The sequence below is a fragment of the Meles meles genome, chromosome 12 (assembly GCF_922984935.1).
Source record: "Meles meles chromosome 12, mMelMel3.1 paternal haplotype, whole genome shotgun sequence".
NCBI classification, from domain to species: domain Eukaryota; kingdom Metazoa; phylum Chordata; class Mammalia; order Carnivora; family Mustelidae; genus Meles; species Meles meles.
The window spans coordinates 77,653,264-77,674,700 of NC_060077.1; the positions used below are offsets into that span (position 1 = coordinate 77,653,264).

General features: G+C 35.9%; 1 protein-coding gene across 2 annotated transcripts in view; it reads left to right on the plus strand.

Moving 5' to 3' along the window:
* WDR7 (WD repeat domain 7) overlaps nt 1–21,437 on the plus strand; it is a 372,785-nt gene that overhangs the window by 113,856 nt on the left and 237,492 nt on the right. Inside the window, exons 17-19 of one of the 2 annotated variants that reach the window (XM_046025300.1) lie at nt 5,900–5,998; nt 8,432–8,550; nt 10,441–10,564. In XM_046025300.1, coding sequence (XP_045881256.1) covers nt 5,900–5,998; nt 8,432–8,550; nt 10,441–10,564 — 342 coding nt within the window. The remainder of the gene's footprint in view (nt 1–5,899; nt 5,999–8,431; nt 8,551–10,440; nt 10,565–21,437) is intronic. The other variant, XM_046025301.1, reaches the window with a different exon arrangement.

The following is a 21,437-nucleotide window of genomic DNA, read 5'->3' on the forward strand; positions in this document are numbered from 1 at the left end:
AATCCATTTCTCAAGCTGAATTGCAAACATGAATATGTTCCTTTTCGATAAACTGTCACTTATATGTTGGCTAATACTTGTTCAGCTGCAAAATAATCTATATGGAGGAAAGACTTTAGCTGTGGATTGGATCTTTTGTAGACATTTGGGTCTAAGAATAAAGATGATATAGATAGTTCAGCTAACGTAATTTCTCATAAACATTATCAGGGTATTTCAGTGGAAAATAATTTCTCCACGAGAGCTTTATTTTGTCTAACAGTGGGCTTGTTCATTCAGTCTTTGCCAATCATTAACATTTACTGACAGTCATGTCAGTACTTTTTGATAGAGTCAGTTTTTATTTATTAGACACTCAATTGTGTACTTTACAAAACATCTCACTTGAGAAAGGGATCAGACTAAATTGTTGTTCATAGTTATACAGCCCTAAATGGATAGCTGTAGGCTTATCTGCATCCTGATATACTGTACTTCCCTTGGTCAGTTAAGTAATGTTATGGCCTAAGTCTTTGGTGTGTGTCCCTAGTGCCTATCTTGGCTGTGACCCTCTGTCTATGTTAGTAGGTACATCTTTACTCAGTGGCAGGTGTGGAAGCAAGTCTAAGCAATTTAAATATGTAAGATTATGTTACAGTATCTGCTATTTTTTTTTTCAGAAATGGGTTTAATTTAGATTGTCTAAAACTAAGAAGTAGGAGGTAGTCATTGTTAAATTATTTCAGGCATCATTTCTACAAATTAACCAATAGTTTTTCACCATCCTTTTCCAGGTTCTATAGCAAGAAGTATGGAGTACATATATCAGGTCAATGGATTGACCTCAAGACTTGTTAAAATTTTTTGTTTGAACTTATATGCCTTTTATTTAAAAAAAATTGGTTTATGACTTTGGTCTTTGGAAGCTCAAAGGGCAGACATTTGTTCTATTTGTTCTTTTTTATTCACTGATTTAGCACAAGTTCTTGGGAACAGTAGCTGAAGCATAGAAGGCACTCAGTAAATATTTGGATAAGTGAGTCTATAGATACCTTCTCTTTATGCTTCTAGTGTCGATAATTCAGTAACTAGGGGCTGGGTCTTTAAGGCTGACAAAACAAATCTCTGCCTTCAAGGAGCTTGTGTCTAGTGGAGGAGATCCAGAGGACAGTGCAGTTGGTGATAACATTTTCATTAGTTATTTGCTTTTCCTGCCAGACTCTGAGTAACTGCAAGCAGCATCTTTGTCTAATCTTTATGACTTTTTATATGCTTTGCCCAACATCTGGCACATAGTAGGTGCTTATTGTTAATTAAATGAAATAGAAAATTTGAATAGCCTCCACATGTCTAATTCAAGTTATTATTCATGTGAAAGATAAAGTGATAACTTTATCTTTCACTGTAATAAACTCTCCCCCGCTGGTGCCTGGTCTTAGTTCGTTTATTTTTTTTTTTAGATGTTAGTAATGAAGGAGGCCTTTTACAGAAGCAGGGTTTTAAAAAGTTTTTGAATTTTTATTTTTTAGACTCTGACTGGAGTTAAAGGCCAAGGTAAAATTGCCATTACATCTGAACTTATTCCAATTCTGGTATAATCCATTGGCGATCTGGAGGTTAAATAGAGTTTTATTGTATTTTTCCAACATTATTAGCACTTTTGTATTTTGCCTTGACGTATGTCTGTAGAATACTATCTTGGACTGTTAATTCATTCTGCTTTATGGTAGGTCCTTATCCTTTCTACTTCCTGGAACCTTGTACTTCCCTATTGCTGTTAGACTTTTTGTGCTCTTCCTTCATAGCATTTTAAGGATATATTTTTTTCTTAGCCTGTTTAATGATATATCCGAGTGCTTCATGTTGACTTAAAAGATGATGAGAATGCTCATCTCCCGTAGACATAAAGGGCAGATGTTGCTCTAAGATCTCTACACTGAATGGCAGACCTAGTGTGGAATGCCTCTTCTCTGTCCTCCCCCCTCAAAGCTTTGTGGTTATCCTGTAACACTTTAGATAAAGTGATTCATTATTAAATAATCTTATCTGTGGGGGTGCCTGGGTGGCTCAGTGGGTTAAAGCCTCTGCCTTCGGCTCAGGTCATGATCTCAGGGTCCTGGGATTGAGCCCCTCATCAGGCTCTCTGCTCAGCAGGGAGCCTGCTTCCTCCTCTCTCTCTGTCTGCCTCTCTGCCTACTTGTGATCTCTGTCAAATAAATAAATAAAATCTTTAAAAAATAATAATTTTATTTGTGTTAAACTTTGAAAAACTTCTTTACCCATTGCATTTGGTTTTACAGAAAATGTTCTAGATTTTCTTTATTCTCTTCTGAAAAATGTACTGAAAGGGCTATTTGTTTTCATGTACCAGGAGGCTAATGAGGTTTGGACCAATAACTTGCTACGTAAAGTATGTTTACTTTCTAGCCTTTGTATATTTACCCTGTCACCATGGCAGTAGGGAACAATGGAGTTCAGAGTCAGATTTCAAATGAAGACTGAAATAGACCTATTCAGAAACTGAAAAACCAGGGATGTTGTAACATCGAGTTCTATGTAGATGCTATTTAACGGAAAGCGTGTGGGGGTGTGTGTGTGGATGTTGTCACACAGTTCGTTTATCTTCGCCTGTCTTTGCATGTGATAGTAAGTAGTTGAAGAGGCTCTTAGCTGCAAAATTTAAAGAACTTTCGTAGGTAAAATAATAGAACTCGAGCCACCTCTGTCATCACCTGAAGCTATGCTGAGACTTTTGCCCTTAGGCTTGACTAACCCTTAGTAAGAGAAGTCAATTGATAATTGACATCGCAGCTCTTTTGTTTTAAGAAACCAAATGCTGCTTATGCTTCATGCTATGAATTGTCAATATCCAGTGCTACATATGACTTCCTTCAGATCTATTATTGTCATTAAGCCTTGAGCTTTTTGTTTTGGGAGTGGTACTCTTTATATTTCTTTTGCTGACTTCTTTATATGTGGACAGTTTTAAAAGCTCAAGCAGAGTTAATTTGAATTTCTCAATTAGTTATAAAAGTAGTTCTAGATTCTGCAGTCTCAGCTATGAGGTAGTCTGAATGAAGTATTTTTTGGTGGTGATGCCAAGATTTTTTCTTTTTTTTTCAGTGTAACAGTATTCATTGTTTTTGCACCACACCCAGTGCTCCATGCAGTACGTGCCCTCTCTATTACCACCACCTGGTTCCCCAACCTCCCACCCCCCGCCCCTTCAAAACCCTCTGGTTGTTTTTCAGAGTCCATAGTCTCTCATGGTTCATCTCCCCTTCCAGTTTCCCTCAACTGCCTTCTCCTCTCCATCTCCCCATGTCCCCCATGTTCTTTGTTGTGCTCCACAAATAAGTGAAACCATATGATACTTGACTCTCTCTGCTTGACTTATTTCGCTCAGCATAATCTCTTCCAGTCCCGTCCATGTTGCTACAAAAGTTGGGTATTCATCCTTTCTGATGGAGGCATAATACTCCATTCTGTATATGTACCACATCTTCCTTATCCATTCATCCGTTGAAGGGCATCTTGGTTCTTTCCACAGTTTGGCGACCGTGGCCATTGCTGCAATAAACATTGGGGTACAGATGGCTCTTCTTTTCACTACATCTGTATCTTTGGGGTAAATACCCAGCAGTGCAATTGCAGGGTCATAGGGAAGATGCCAAGATTTTTAAAGCATAGTAAATCTGATTCCTTGATCTGTCTAATAGTATTCTTGATTTTTTTGTGTGTGTGCTCACAGAATTTATTAAAGGAAAATGTAAATGTCTTTTTCCTTATATACTGTCATTTTTAAAAAAAAATTTTAAAAAGATTTTATTTATTTATTTGACAGAGATCACAAGTAGGCAGAGAGGCAGGCAGAGAGAGAGGGAAGCAGGCTCCCTGCTGAGCAGGGAGCCCGATTTGGGGCTCGATCCCAGGACCCCAGGAGCATGACCTGAGCTGAAAACAGAGGCTTTAACCCACTGAGCCACCCAGGCGCCCCTGTCATTTAAACAGTACTCCAAAGGAGTCTGTTTATTTACCTCATTAAAAATAAACTTACATATATTGAACATTATTCTTTTAAAAGCTACTATACTTATTCTAGTAGTTTTCTCAGTAGCATTTCTAGTTTCCTTTATGCTTGTGACTTAGAGAAGATGGAGTTTAATCCCACTACTTACTTGACAAGACTAGGGTAATGATCACTCAGTACTGAACTTCTATTCGTTTGTATTGAATTTCCTCACCTCTCACTCTACTATCCTCTCACTTAAGAGTAAAATCAGATAGAACAGCCTTTTCAGGGATGATAATAATAATTTCTTTTTTTTTTAAGTGAAATTATGGAAAAGTCCCAGTTGTTAGAAGCCACCAGAGGAACTTCGTGAAAAATTTTGGTGGCATGAAAGTTAAAACCTGAAAATTTACTCTCTCTGCTGTCCAGGCTTGGCAACTTTTTTGCATGAGGAAGTGAATATTTGATAGGCCATAATAACTGAATTTGTAATTAGAAATGATTTATAAAATGAAAAATTTATTCAGTGGAACTTAAAAATATTTGTGATTTCTTTGCAAGATTACAGTAGAATTCTTATATCTTAGGAAATGTGCAATTAAGGAAAGCTCTGTTTCTTTCATAAACATAACAAAATTATTATAATTTCATAAGGAACAAAAACAGGTCTGTGATAATCAAAACAATTATAATTTCCCAGATGAGACTTTCATATGTGCAGAATGTGCTTCTTAGGGTATATAGAATTGGATTTCTTTTTTTTTTTTTTTTTTTAACTGTTCATGTACTTTCAGTTCTACTGGTTACTACCTCACACGTGCCTGATTGACATTATGATGCATTCGTGTGGAAATTATGAAAAGTTGTTTTCATGCAGCTGTCCTGTAGTTAGAAAGGAACTTCACTGCATGAAAAACAAACATATCATTCAGGGGACAATGCTTAATCTGTTCAGGAGCCCAAACCTATTGCTGTTCAATGACAGAAGAAAGGAGAGGGATTAATTTGAAGATACTTGTGCATGACATATGGTAATTTCTCCATAGGAAGGAAGTGTCAAATGGTGACCTCTAAATCTTACCATTGACCTCCAGTTGTAGAATGTGTGTGCCATACGGTCTTTTTGCCTTTTCATATGATAATTGAAGCTGAAACATTTTCCTGGTAACATAACTTTTTGGGGGGTGGGATGGGGTTGCTGCATGTATTTTACGAGGATTAGAACATTCATAGTAATTATTTTTATAAAACAAACATGGGTATCATAAAAATATTTTTTAAACTAAAAATGAAGCTATGTTAGGATTCTTACAAAAGTTGTTTAGTATATATATTCTTTATAAGTTGGCAGATTTTAAATTGTATTTTTATCAGAGGAGTGTGGAAAATTGAAATGAAATGAAATTGAAATGAAAATTGAAATGAAATTCAGTGGATGTTGGTTTGAGATATTAAAAAATAATTTACATATAAGATTAGGAAAGAAATCATTAGAAAAATGTAATTGGCAGTTTGACAACCAACTTAAAGTTTTCAGTATGGGATACATTTTAAAAATTGAATTACATTCTTGCTAATTCTTAATATGTCTGTCATTTTTTACTTATAGCCTTACTTGTTTTAGAACTGTTTTTCTATCAATTGGTACATCGATAAATTAGAATATTAAGTAGATTTTGGTTTTAAGAGGAATTTGAACTACACTGTGATTGCTGTTCAATAAAATACATCATTTCCCTGGCATAATCCTCAAAGATCATGCCCTTCTGATGAAAACATCATTTTTCAGTTCTCCATTTACTATATTTTGCCAACTTTGTTTTTCATTCTTCACTAATACTGAGCTTTTTTTCAGAAGCCGCTGTACCTCAATTCTCTCCTCTTTATTTCTTCTGTTTTCTCTGCAAGTTCCTGCTCCTGTCATTTCCGCTCGGTCTGATGCTGACCACTCTGGCTCTGACCCTGCTTCTACTCCTGCTTTACATACCTGTTTCTTAGTAAATGAAGGTATTCTCTCTCAACTTCCTAACAACTCCCTCTCAGTCTGTGCTTTATTCTGAGATGACATGTTCTTTTTATCCAGTTTATACATTTATCTGCTTTGTTATATATGAGATCCTAAATTTTCCGTTTCTTAACTTTATTTGCTAATGTCAATGATAAGGGCCAGCTAGGAAAATGTAATGCTGCTCCTGGCAGCTACACACTGTGTTTCTCGTAACCTCGAATGCCGTTAAAGAAGTGCAAAGATGCTAATCTTTGATGTGAAGTAGGTATTAAAAAGTGGATTGGTTTTCATAATGATGTTTGCCTTGTGATCTCTGGTGTTAGAACTAATGAATCTGTTTTGCATGTTTCATTACTCTGAGGTTAGAGGGAGATGTGAGGGGTTTGTTTACATTATCATTAGAGAAGTCTTCAGAATGCTGATAGGCACCTATGATTATAAACAGAGAGGAATTCACCTGTTTATCCTCCTTACTATTTCTGTTTCTGGATGAGGCAAAAATCCATAATTTCAGTTTTTAAGATGTAGTATTATCCCTATGGAGTTAACACTAGGTGAAAGTGTTTTTGGAACTCTGAAAATGTGAATGGAATCCACAAACCTTTTTTCCCCAAGAGCTACCATAGGATTATTTATACTGCCTGGAAGCCTAACGGAACTTGTGAGCTCTGAGTTATATCCACTGTCTTCATTATGGGCTCTGTCTTCACCAGATGTATAATATAAAAGGAAATTTTATAAAATCTCAAATGTAATCCAGATTGATTCTGACTCTTCACTTGAAAACAGTATTAACAATCCATTCAAATGGAGAGAGTGATGTAATATCTGTAAAGTACAGAGCCCATGTTTGAAGTACCACTCATTTAGAAAGAAAACATGGGAGCACAAAAGTTAACTCATTTTTTTGTTTGGCTTCCCTATCATAGACATGTGCTAAGGTTAGTGTGCCAAGACTGGATTTTAGCAAAAATAATTCAGGTCAGATTTGTTAAGCTATTGTGAAAGAGTAATTTGTTAGTTCAAAAAAAAAAAAAAAAAGCTCTTGATTTTGGACCATGGTGAGAATCACTGTTGTATTAAAATTCAGCTCATAAATAACACTTCACTCGTTTATGAGATATGTAATTTATATTTACATATATGTATGTGTGTATAAGTGTGTGTGTATATATATATATGCCTCCTCTATATGTGTATGTATACTCTATATATGTATATATACCCTCTATTGAAAATAAATTGGAATCTAAAATGTGTGTGCTCATCATCTTAATCATTTAATTATATATTTTCAGTTGATGAGAATTTTCTTACTGAAAGATAAATCTTTAGATAGGTGGCTTGTTACTCACTTATTCTCTCTCTTCTCTCTCTCTCTCTCTTTTAAGCAATCCTAGTAATTATTTTGAATTTTATGATAGGATTCTTTTTGCTTTAGATTATTTCAAAACACTGATTTGTTAAAATTCTGTGATCACTTATATATGGTAGTAATTGCTTTTTTACATTCGTTTTTGATTATTTGTCTTTAAGTGTTATCCCCTACGGATAATGGTAATTATTGTGGATTAATAGTGGCTTCATACATGATTTGGGAAGACTGAGGCATTTATTTTGTATATATTTTTCAGACCCCCTTTGGTTGAAATGCTTATTTGAGCATATCTGGATACTGTTACTTTTAGATACTGCAGTGGCTTCCAGTGTTTGCTTTCTTTAAATAATCAAGTTCCATATTATGGATGAGAATTTTGGAAAAAAAAAAAAACCTTTATTCCCATAGATTAAAGTTAGTGATACTTAAGATGTTGTCAATTTTGGATTATCTGGTTTTTATTTTATGAAATGTCTGAATTCATTTTTCCTCTCAAAATTGATGTTATGCTACTTACTCAGTTATGATTGTGATTAAATATCTGATTCATTTCGTAGGAAAAGAGATCAATAAGTATTAATTAAAGGCCCTATGATAGACAAGGGAAGACATCTCTGTTGACTGACAAAGGTGGTCATACACAGATGGCCAGGCCTTAGCAGACATGAGCTTATCTTTGGATATCTGTGTGAATGCCCTTTTAACTGAAAGTAGTTTCAAGTCTACAACTCTTACGTTTATTTCTATGTTTTCTCAATTCTGATGGTGTTTTATTTTAGAGGGGCTGTTTAGAAATATGTTTTCCTTGTAGAATTTGTATGTACTTTATGTGGAAGTTTATTTTTAAGACTTTGAGATTTCTTGTAAGTACCAATTACAAGATTTAGAGATAAACTACATTTGATATAATTTGTATATCTAATAAATTGTAATCACTTATAATATAATTTAGCACATTTGTCCTTTTTGATTTTTGATTTATTTAAAGAAATGTCTTTGAATTAGGGAATGCTAAAATGCTTAAAGTATTTGTAATGTGTTACATTTTTAACAGGATGGAGTCAGTTGGCTGCTATGCATTGTGTGATGCTGCCAGACCTGCTGGGACTGGATAAATTTAGGCCCCCACTTCTAGAGATGCTGGCTCGAAGATGGCAGGATCGATGCTTGGAGGTAATATTGATGTAGTATGGATAGAAAACAAAAAGATGGAAGCAGTAGACAAGTGTAAATTTGAAACGAAACGCTTAATATTTATCTAATTTCTTTTCACCTGTTTATTTCATAGAAAATATGGATTCATGATTTTTTTTCAGTTTATGTACTGAATAGTAATGTTCCAACTTGCATGTTTGTTTACTTTTGAATCCACTGAATATTTGACCAAAGGTTTCATATACTTTATAAGACTGTTTCTTTGAGTGTTGGTTTTATAGAGATTGTTCTGTATGGATTAACATACATGCATGCTCACAAACACTCCCAACTCCCTCAAAATCACACACTGAGGTATAATCACATCAGTCGAATTCTAAGTGAATAGCCCTTGTCCAGTGGAAGATAATGTGTTACAATAAAAGAAAGTCTTTGGAATTTGAAGAGACCCAGGTTTAAATATCAGTTCTGCCAATTATTAACTTTGTGACCCTGGGCAATTTACTTAAGCTATTTGAAGCTCGTTTGTAAAGTGGGGATAATAATATATTCCTCATGGGATTGCTGTCAGGATCAAATCAGATAATGCAAGTAAAACAGTACAGAGCCTGACACATGGTAGGAGCTCAATAAATGGGTAGCTATTATTTTGTGTTAATGGACTTATGCTGTATTAGATATCGCTTGAATATAATATCACCAGGGACTAGGAAGTGTATTATGGATAGAGATTTCCTTTATTATGGCATTTGACCTATCTAGCTATAGCAGTTTGTATCATTCAAGATTTTAAATTTATCAAATATAAATATTTCTCCCATCTGGTTTCCCTTCCCTCATTTCTAAGTAGAACTGTAGCATACTAAAATTTCATGGTTTTGCATTGAATAGTATCTGAATTCACTTCAAAATCAGTTATAATTAAAAATAATTTTTATTCAAACGCTTATCAGACATTGCTGAGTTACCTTTTCAGTTACAAAGAGTAAATAAATTGATTGATGGACCACTTGACAGTTGAAGAGCTTCTTTGACCCCGCGCTTGTGGTAATTTGCCAAAATAAAACTTGACTAAAATTGCAAGATAAGGGGCACCTGGGTGGCTCAGTGGGTTAAGCCTCTGCCTTCGGCTCAGGTCATGGTCTCAGGGTCCTGGGATCAAGCCCCGCATCGAGCTCTCTACTCCGCAGGGAGCCTGCTTCCCCCTCTCTCTGTCTGCTGCTCTACTTGTGATCTCTCTCTCTTTCTGTGTCAAATAAATAAATAAAATATTTTAAAAAAAAATTGCAAGATAAACGTGTGCCACATTGAAGGACAAACTGAAATGGTGTAACTTTGAGAACTTGTTTCCTTCTATAGAACTAATGCCATTACATAGGAATGTATTTTGCCTGTTTGTTGAAAACAAATTGTTTAAACATGTCTAGGTATACAGGAATTGTGCAGATTTATATATATGTTCATGCAAACAATACTTCGTGTATAAAGAAATTTGCTAGATAAGGTTAAATTTCTTGAGGCTAAAAGAGAAAACAAAGTTTAACAGTTCTAACAGTGACTTTTAACAGTGACAACTATATGGAAATTTAATGTGAAAATTAAAGCGCAGGAGTGTTTTAGAAGCTTTGGAAAATGAAGTTTTAAACCCAATGCTGCATAAATGTACGAATCTAATTCTATTAGTGTTAAAATATTTTTCACTGAGATTATTCATTAAAATGTCTTTGATTTTGCTCACATCCAGTTTATTCAGTATTTAATTCATTACTTGGTTTGTGGTTTTTCTCTTGTAAATAAATGTGGCTTGTATATTTCCTAGCTTTATTTTGTGTTGAACTTTCTAGTTTTTAAACACCTCAGCCACTGACCTGGTTCCAATTTTTTCATTTGGCTCCGTTTTCTTCTCAGGTCAGAGAAGCCGCCCAGGCCCTGCTTCTCGCTGAACTGCGAAGAATTGAGCAGGCGGGACGGAAGGAGGCCATCGATGCCTGGGCCCCTTATTTACCTCAGTATATGGACCACGTCATATCACGTAAGAGTTCTCTACAAAGCTTTACATGCTTAAACATACAAAAGTTCTGAAACTTACAGATATGCCTGTTACTGCCTCTCAATAAAAGTGAGTCATTTGAAGTGGAAATAAGGGAGCCTTGAATTCTACGTGTTCATTTTCTGAATCCCTAGGGGTTTGGAGTTTGGTTTAAAAGAATATATCTGAATACTCTCTGATGGACAGACCTCTTACGAAATTAATCCCCAATCAAAAAGTCCTACTCTGTTTCACAGTAACATCTATCTCTGTTGCATGATTATGTTCGAGGATGCTGGCTTGTAGATCCGATCTGATGGTATGAACGTGCAGTATAAGGCAGGGCCTTTCCAAGTTTAGGTTGGAATTGTGAATCCTTAAGAAGTAAAAATTGGGTAGATTTAGACCAGTGTACTGTTGGAAAAGAAAATTAGCAAGGATTTTGACAGACAAATCTTTAAAAAGAATATAATTTGAATGGACTGAGAAAGGCCTTGGGAAAAATTGTTGGAAGTGGTTGAATATTTTTTTGTAGAATCAAACCTTTGTGATCTTGCTGCTACGTCAAGTGGTCATTGAAGAAAAGTTGTATTACGCTATCGTAGTTTTCTTTTTTCTACAAAAGTGTACTTCATCCCCAATTCATCATTTGATTGATTTTTTCTTCTTCCCCCCCTTTTTTTTTTAAAGATTATTTATTCATTTATTTCACAGAGGGAGAGAAAGAGAGAGAGAGAAAATAAGCAGGGGGAACAGCAGAGGGAGAGGGAGAAGCAGGCTTCCCACTGAGCAGGGAGCCCCAGGCAGGGGTCGATCCCAAAACCCTGGGATCATGACCTGAGCCGAAAGTAGATGCTTAACCGACTGAGCCACCCAGGTGCCCCGATTCTTTATTCTTCTAAAGAAGAATTCAGAATTAAAGTTTTAAACTGTTATATTGAATATAAGATAAAATCAGTTTTACTTTTTAAGTTAAATTCTCAGTGAAACTTACAATTTTTTACGATGAAAATTTGGCCTAGGTTTTAGATGGATTCATTTTAAATGATTTTGGCCAATACCAAATTCTTAGTTAATAAGTTACTCACTGTACATGTCAAGACAGACAATACATGATTGTATAAGGAGGATATGAAAACAAGATTGAAAAAGGACTGTAATTGTTATACCTGGTGTAAGTCTACCAGATGTTTGTCAGTGGTGACTCTAGTGGTTGTTTTTAGGTATTTGACCTTTGATATTTAACCTTTCTCAGACTCACTTTTATCATAGATGAAATGAAGATGATAGAGAGACTATAGGGTTATTCTGAGTTTGGAATGAGTTAATCTTTGGTAAGCACATGAAACAATGCCTAGGTATAGATTTTTATATTAAGTACGTTCATAATCTGTAAAAATGCAAATAATATGTTTTACATGTGACCATAACATCACACATTAACAACACTAATAAAAATTATTTAATCTGTTTAGGTAACAGAATTTACTGAGATAATACTGATTTTCATTTGCTTACTAGGAATTTTTCCATTTTTATAAAAGGAAATTGAAAGACCAGAGTCTTTAAACATATGGACTCTATGAAAGGTATTACGCTTAAAGCTCTTACTTAAATGTGTGTAGGTTTTAATATCTTCTACAATGTAAAAAAATGTTTAAAAGAATAAGAGTAGGATGAAAAAAGCTTTGCTTTTGAGCATTTGAAGAATCCTGAACAGTCCTATTTGTTCAGTCACTTGTGGCTCTCAGCTTCAGAATATTCTGAAAAACAGAATTAGCTCATCAGCTCATCGTAAAACTTATAGAATAAAAGATGCCCCAATTTAAGGACAAACTATGAGATGACATTGTGTGAAAGGAGGATTAGCTCAAATATCTACTCATTCCTCTACCCCCAACACCATTTTAAGATCTAAGGATGCTAGAGGAAGCAAGATGCTCCAATTAAAGGACAAACCTAGGTTGAAGGTGAAACAGTAGCAAATCATTAGAGATCCTTTTGAAAGGACAGCGCTGCTATGGAAGTGTGAGGAGCTGTTTTAGGACACCTTTGTTTGGAATGGACTACAGTGGGAGAGTGGACTGGAGTAGACTGAGAAGCTACTACAGAAGGGATATGGGACCCAGACCTAAATGTAGATAGAGTAGAATAAAAGGTATTTCTAAGGCTTGATTACAGATTACATATCAGGATCTAAGGAAAACACCAAAGATGTGTACAGCGTTGTGTTCTTGACAGTTTGGGAAGAAAGATATCTTTAGTGATGGTGGTGAATTCCATTTTATTTTCTTTTTCCTGGAAAGAAGAGAATGAGTTAGCTACAAGATAAAGGTGTAATATGGTCTCAGATTACTCCCTGAAGCAATGAAGAAAATGTATATATTGCTAGGTGAGAGGTCTGTTAGAGGGTCCCGAGAGGATACAGTATAAGTAAAATAATGACAGTGCCTACCATTAATTGAACACTCTCTCTGTCAGGCTTTCGCTAAGTGCCTGGTCTGTGTTACTTCATTAAGCCACTGCAGTAAGCCTGTAAAGTAGCACTCGTGTCACTACCAACCGCCACTTTTTCCCCCCAGATGAGTTAGTTGAGGCCGAGAGATTAAAGAACTTTCCTAAGGTTCTTCAGTTACTGAGTGACTGTCAGACTACAAAACGGATTTCCCTCACCGCCATTTATTCCGCCTTGCTTCCTCCAGCATCCTTAGATCTTGAAATGGTGTTCGGGGTAGAGGATTGAGTAGATTTGAGCGAATCCTGCTTTCACACAATGTCATTTGTAGCCATATTAAACTTAACAACAACATCAGCAACAATAACTTGGAGCAGAAACGTGCAACTGTGAGAAAATTACTCTTCATTGTGAGAAAATGGTTCTCTTCATTGTTTAAGCATAAACTAGGTTGTTCTTAGGTCAGATTTAAACCTTTCCATTTATGTAAATTAAAGTCCTTTTAGTTACCTATAGTATCCTGGAGTTCTTATAAATTAACTGAATATTGGCTTACTTAAAATTTTAATCTTATCATCCTGTTATTTTTAGTGAAAGAATAAACATGCAGTCTACATATAATTAAAACAGCTTATACTAACAACTCTTTCTATAATATAGTAATCTATTCTGGAACTTCTACATTGTCTGAGTGTAAAATGAGTTTGCTTTACTGGGAGCTTTCTATTTTAATAAAAGAATGTCAAGCTGAAGGAGTAAGGATTCTGAATGTGTGAAAGGAGAAGAAAGCATACAACAAATGAGAAATGACCACATAGGGCTGTTGAACAGATTTGCTGTCCAAAGGGATCAAAAGGTTATGGAGCCAGCTGGTGGACAGCCCACACCTGCCATAACGTGCTCATAGGCGGTCGCCTCTATCATGGTCAGTAGTGTTTGCAGGGATGATTTTTGTAGCGAGTTAACAGCATAAAATGTTCTTTTAGGAACTTAAAACCTATTTTTAGCATAAGAATCTTCTTACTTAAGTAAGTAAAATATTAAAGGTAAAATATTTACTATGGTAAATACACTATTCATCAGACATTTTCTTATAATTTAATCAGCCTAAGCACTTAAAAATGTGCAGTAATTACCTAAGCAATATTGGCAGCTCCTACGTTATGACCTAAGAGTCCCTTCGTTGGATGTTTGTCTGAGACCTAGAAAATGCTTTTGCTTGAAGAGCAGAATGTGCTACTAGGCTGATGGGCTTTGAAGGCCCCTTCATCTTACAGCTCTGGAGCCTGAGGTTTAAAATAGGAAGTAACCCTTCTCTGACTCTGCAGCCAGTAAGTAATTAAGCTGGGACTGAGATGACAACTCAGGTCCGCTGGTCATAGTGAGTGGTGTCTTCTGGAATTGTATTTAGGTACATTATGTAATAAAAGCCTTTTGTAGGTTTGTCTGAGAACCTAAGGAAAGCAAGGGGCCAGAAGCCAGTTGCTTTTCTTAGGACTTCGGAGAGCAGTAAAGGAGAAACTTCTGGACAGCACCCAGCACGGCGGATTATACGTGTAGTGAGTGTTGGCTGACTGACCCCTTTCCTTTGCTGTGCTGGTTTCTCTACTTTTGTTCTCCTTATTGTCACTGCCTCGGAATTCACTTGAATTTGTATTGCTCAGAGATTCTGGCCATAGACCAGAAGTCACTGGGGAGGAAAAAGGAATAGTCTGCCTTAACTGAAAAGCCAGTTCACAAATTTTCATAAAAACCAAGTCCTTGTTGAGTAATTTGAGAATTTTGCTTCAGGTAATGGAGTTCTGTTCCAGATTGGGTTAGGAAACATTTTATCCTTTATAAATGCTGGCAGTATGTAAACTTTTGATACCTGATTTCTGAGAAAATTTGAGGATAAGTGCATTGTGATTCTTACTGTAATGGCTACAGGACCAGAATTCTGAATATTTTGTACATTCTTGTGATAGTGACTTATATAAATATTATAAATGTTTTCTGAGTTATCACTCTTTCTCATGTATTTATAATCATGTTTATGTTACAAAACACTTTTTAGAAATTCTGTTGCTTATTTTTAGTAAGAAAGGGTTAATGTTATTTTGTGAAATGTGTTATGATTCAGATGAAGATGAAATGTTTAAGTTGTCTCAGATTTACTTTGAACGGAAGATATTGTGTAGAACCCACCTTTATATATTTCTTTTTGTGACATTCTACATGTAGCATTTTGATAATTGACTTTTTTATGAGGTCAAGCTCCTGCTAGTTTATGAAATACACCCGCGTTTGCCCTTCGTTCCAGGCAGTGACTACTCGGAGGTAAATGCTGATGGTTCCTGATTTCCTTTGGCCTGTGATGCAGGGTGACCTTATAGGGCATGAGGTCACAAGCGTAATTATTTCTCGTACGTTGTATTCTGCTTGCGCACTGTGGCTCATCTCCTCCTTTAATTTCAGAAACATTAAACACATAAAAGTTATTACCATTATATAAATCAAAATCTCTTCTAAAGAGGGTGCTATTGTAATTTTATGCAGTTATGACCAATATAGTATTAATTTGCAAATTTATCATCTCAGATATTGATAGAAGGATGTGTAACACATCGTGTTTAATACGTATTGATGTCATCAGAAAGAACAATCCTTTGTTCTTATCGAGGCCCTGCCTTTTTAGCTTCCTTTTGTGCTAAGGTTACCAGGGTTAGGCTCGTCTTTTTTATCCCCCTTGGAAACAGAATAGGATTTCTTTGTTCAGTGAAAGACACTCCTAGTAAATGTTTTGGGTTTGACTTTCAACAAGCCACACTGTAGTACCTATTTTAACCTGGAATTGAAGTCACTTTCTGATGATTATAAGGTAGTGGTCATTCTGAGCACAAATGTGGATGGACCAACAATATACAAGAAGGTAAGATGGAACTATATATTATAGAGGTAGTGGAAAGGTCTCTTGTAGCTAGTAAAAATTTAAATATTAATGCATTCTGTGGTAGGCAGATATTTTCAGGGTTTGCTGGGGAAAGGATGGGGAAAGGCTAGGAGTGGTGTTTGCTAAATAGGATTTAAGTGAGTCCCTCCTCTACCCCCAAAAGATCTTAAACAACACAGCATTCCTTCCTTCTTTCTTTTTTTATATATACCTCAGTTATTTGGAACTCTCTAACAGCCTTCTAAGGAATGATTTTCTAGATAACTGAGGGTTTAAAAGTCTAAATGCTTGGATTTTTAAAAAATGTTAACTCTTTTTGTTGAAATAGTTCATCTGTTTCTGGCTTTTTAAACATCTTCTCCATAGCCAGAATTGTTGTTTTGGCCCGTGCTGTATAATTACCACCATTTGCTTATTGAAGAGAGTAGACTTGTTTATCTGAACATAAAAGGACCCAGACTGAACTGCCTCTCACATTTCATATTTTTAAAAGATAACTTTCCTTTTTCCTCTTTTTACTGTCTAGGAATTAACAATTTTTGCTGGTTGGGCTGTTTTGTCTCACCCCCAGGAGCTTTTGCCCCTGGTGTCTAATTTACTGTTATCACTGTTTTGGGAGTGTGGAAGCCAGGCAGCCAAACTTATTTGAGTTAAATATAAAATAAGAGTAAATTGGCTAAGAATAAGAGCTCTCTGATGGGGGAGAAAAAAAATCCCTAAGCTTTAGTGTAAGCACTTTGTGGTGTCTCTGTTGACTCCTTACATTCTGCTTACTTGACTACTTTCTCAGGTCTTTTGTTGCGTTCCGGGTGTATCTTTCTTTTTCAGAAAAAAATATTCTAATTAGATGCGGGAGAAAAGGAATACAATTTGGTTGCTTACAAAGAACTGAGAATTCTAAAATAGCCCTTTTGTAATGAACGCCCACTTTGCGAATCTGCTGAAACGAAATGATGAGGTTTGCTCAGAAATATCTGTGGTTGTTACCTTGTGTTCACAGAGCCAGTTGGAAGTGATTGTGCATTGTGATTAGAAGGAGAAAGTACTGAATTACGACTAAGGATTTACAGAAAAAGGACTTGAGGTTCTGTGGAAGTTTTTATACTAAGAGGCAGTAGGGTTTGTCTGAAGACAAACTATATTACGCAAAGTGCTCTGTATCTGTGTGTATCTGTTTGCGGTGTTAAGTGGGGACCTAAGGGATTTGTTTCTCTTTTTTCTTCTAAAATATCAGAGCTGTGGGGCTTAAGTGTAAGCACTCCAGACTGATCATGTATTTAACAGCATTAAACTGTTGTACTTATCTATATTTGCCTACTAACCTGATGAATAACAAAATTTGTTCTTACTCAGTCTCAACTATTTAAAGGAAAATCCTTTAGTTCCATGTGACTTGAGTTCTTGGAGGTGATGTGTAAGATCTCGTAGTTGTCCTTAAATCCTTTTTACAGGTCTTGGAAATTAGAGTAGTAAAGTGGCAAATTAAAAATGAAAGCATTACTGGATCGATTGGTTATTTAGACTTTACCTCTTCGTAAACAGAACTCTGTTATCAGGCAATGCTGTAGGTTAGGAACTCCACAGGAATAAGGAACTTCACACTGAAGTCCTCTGTATACGAATATACCAGCAGCCTCGTTTATCACCAAGAGCCCCGGGACAGTTTGCAGCCCGTGCAACAAAGCAGGAGTAGAGCCTGAGGAAATCCAGTAACTTCTTCCTTGCGTAACAGTGAGAGACTGGGGGTTCCGTTAGGTGCGGCACTCCTTGCCTGCGTCTTTCTCTCATGCCACTGGCCCCTGTGGAAAAGCTTTGGAGCTGAAAGGATTTGAAATAGTTGAGGTTCTTTTCTCATTCCCCCTTCTCTTTCTCTTTCACAAGTCTGTCTCCCTCCTTTCAGTGTGGTTACCTCTCCTACAGTTGTAGTTGGTGGCCAGACCCCTAGGAGGCACAGCTGACTGCCTTTGGGGTCTTTGTACACTTGCTGCATGCTTTAAGGAGTTGAAGTCTCTTAAGCATATGAAGACTGCTTTATAAAAGAAAAACTCATTGAACCTGTGACACACTGTTGAAAAAAAAATGGGTTCAAATTGAAGTGCCTGATATACCTTTAGCTGAGTTTCTCGTGGCCTTTGCTATAATAAATGACCTAATATTAGTTGCTACGAAGAGTATGATATTGATTTGTGCCATTAGTCTCTTGCTGATTTGCTGAGGAACAAAAATTTATAATGCTAATGGAAATAAAGTACTTTACAAAACACTGCCCACGAATACCGGAACATGTCTTTGTAATAGAACTAGTGTCTAGTAAGCTTTCAGATATAAATTTTCCTTATTCTAGTACAGATTATTCCAGTACAGGAGCTCAGAGTCCCGTTCAACTTGTTTTTACAAAACAAAAAGCAGAGTTGATTATCCTATGATGTTTGAAATCTTGGACACCTAATATGCATGCACAAATCCAGTTTTGATTGGATTGTGAGACATAATTTTATGCCATATTTCTAATTTTATTATCTCTTTATTGACTGGATATCATATATAACTGCATTGTTTTAATATTTTAGTTTGAAACCTTATTGTGATCTGCATGTGACAAAATAGTCAATAGTTTGGAAGGAAAACAGTAATTTAGTTACTGCAAGAAAATTATGTGAACTTGTTTTAACTCTGATATTTTAATTGTAATAGCTAATTGTAGATTTTGTTTGAGTGTTGCTTTTAAGTTCTGGGATTAAAATGATCAAAGTATACTAAAATATCTTTGATGAATCCATTCTTCCCTTCCTCTTCCTGCTTCTTTGGAGGGAAGTTTGGTATTTTATATTTTATTTTTCATTAGTATTATCCTAATGATTTATTACTTCTGCTATCTATTTTTTGTTAAGCAGATTTTGAGACAAAATTTTATTTTTATTTTTTTAATTTATTTTATTTTTATTTTATTTGTTTTAATATTTATAAATGGTTTTATTGTGCATGACATTTGCAGACTTGGTTAATATTTTAGCACTTCTAGTACACAAACATAAAGAAAAAAAATTTGTTTTATTGGTTTGAGCACCCGAATTGACCCTGGCAAGATTGAGATTGATCTGGTTTCTTTCAGCCTGTTAAATGCCAATCCAGTCATCTGTAACAATACTTAGTATTTTTGTAATTTTTCTGTACATATTTTCTGTGTTTGTTCTGTGCAACTTACTCATCACTTGAAAAGGTTTTCGTTCCTTGATTTAGAGATGAAAAGAGCCGCAACCACCTATTTTATTGCTTATTGTTTTTAAAAATTGTTGCTTCCAGTTAATGTCTGAACTGTGATCATGGTTCTGTTTCTGGAAGCCTTATGAAAGGACTTTACATTTTACTGAGAAATGATGATGTACAAGTACACACTTGTGCTAAAGAACACTCAGCCCTAGGGAGTGGAAATGGAAGAGGAGGGATGGTCCTTACTACACGAGTATCCCTGCTGATTTTAAGATGGCTAATGAAATAACATCCCTCTAATAATTAACCAACATTAAACAAATTCTGGCATTGCTCATGGGTACAGAGACATAAATTAGCTTATAGACACTTCTCTGTCACAGGCATGAAGTGAAGAAGGCTTTTCTCTGTTCTGTGCTAGAGGGTGGTTGGCAGGTCTTACTCTGGTTTGGTTTTAATTTTTGCGTGTTTGCTCTTTCTCTGAAAGCAAAGCTGGTCTTTGGAACAAATAATATCGAAGTCAGAGGAACTGAACTTGAAGTGAATCTCTGAATTCTGGGTGGTAGGTAGAGTATTGAGCATTTGTAGTCTTAACCTAAAGAATCATGGTACCTCTTATAACATATTTACGTAGGGTTTTAAATGACTACATAATCTCAGAGGTGACCTGTCTTAAGATGTGATCAGGATTACGAGACCACCCCAAGCTTTTCCCATATAGAAGTTGGTTGGGCACTTGGGGTTGGAAACCTTTCCTATTCCGTTTCATCACTGGCCACTGTTGTGGAGAAGGGATTCCAGTGTAGTGATTCTCAAATGGAAGGGGGAGAGGCAGGAGAGAGGAGTTTCAAAAGGTGATTATCCCAAATATTACCCCCTCCTCAACTGAGGATCTGTATGCATTCATTTCATAATTCCTCAGATGGCAGTAATTAGGGAGGAAAATACTGTTTTTTCAAATGATTTTTCTAATGACTGATGAGCAACTAATTTATGGAACCAGATTACTAGCTGTGAAGTCCAATGGAAAAGGGGTATCAGAAGGTCTGGCACATTGTCCTGCTTCACTGAGCAATCGCTCTAAGGCCCAGAGAGATGACCAGCTTCTGTACATCCTTGTCTTGTTCAGTCTCTTTTTATGCGAAAGGAGGGGAATGAACAAATCTATAGTAAACTTATATATGAAATCTTAACCACAATCACAATATATAAAACAGGTAAATAATATTAAGTAGTTTCTTTCGGCAGTTTAAATCTTTGGGTTTTTTTTTTTAAGTGAAAAATAAATCATTTCTTATGTATTGAAACCCTCATGCTCTTCTCTTGACTTCTGAGAATCTACCTAGCACAGTCAAAAACTGCTTCATTATTTGTTCCCTAAATACCCTTGTTCTAACAAATGAGACCCCTCCCCCCCACACACACATCCATACACCCGATACAGGCAGGATCACAAACTCCCTTATATATTGGCAATTCCTAAAATTTGTTACTATGCAGGACAACCTTTAGTTTCTGTATCATTCTAATGGTTCTGTATGGCATCCGGTGAAGAAGTCTTGCTGCTTCTCTAGCAGATGCCTGTGGTTTTACAGAGCTTCATGGCAGCATGTACCTAGGGGAGTGCTAGCCTAGTGTGCTTTCAGCATCTTGCCTGAAATAGTTGCCTCCTGGAAGCACAGAAACAATTTTGAATATCCTACGTTCATGTTTGATACATACTTTATTATTTTGATTTAAAAGTGCTCATCTTTCAGATATGATTAGCCAACTGTCTGGTTTTAGAACTTACCTGTATAATGTGAGTATGGATTTTTATATATTCGGTCATCTTTTTTAAAAAATTTTTAAAATTTTTTTATTAACATATAATGTATTATTAGCCCCCGGGTACAGGTCTGTGAATCATCAGGTTTACACACTTCACAGCATTCACCATAGCATATACCCTCCCCAATTCCATAACCCCACCACCCTCTCCCTACCCCCCTCCCCCCGGCAACCCTCAGTTTGTTTTCAGTCATTTTTTAATAGCCATGATCCACTTGACAAACCTCTGTAATAATAACTTCTTGCTCATGTGGCTTAATGAATAGTCATTGGATGAGGCTCGGTATGTTCATTTAGATATCCTTTTTCCCCTCCCCAAGGCAAAAGTGCGGTAATGTTTCTATACTGTGTGTATATGTAATCAGTAAATTTACTTGTATGCCGCCTTAAGCATGTTATTTAAGTTTTGATTATTTTTTTCCTCTCATGCTAAATATTTAAAGACCCAT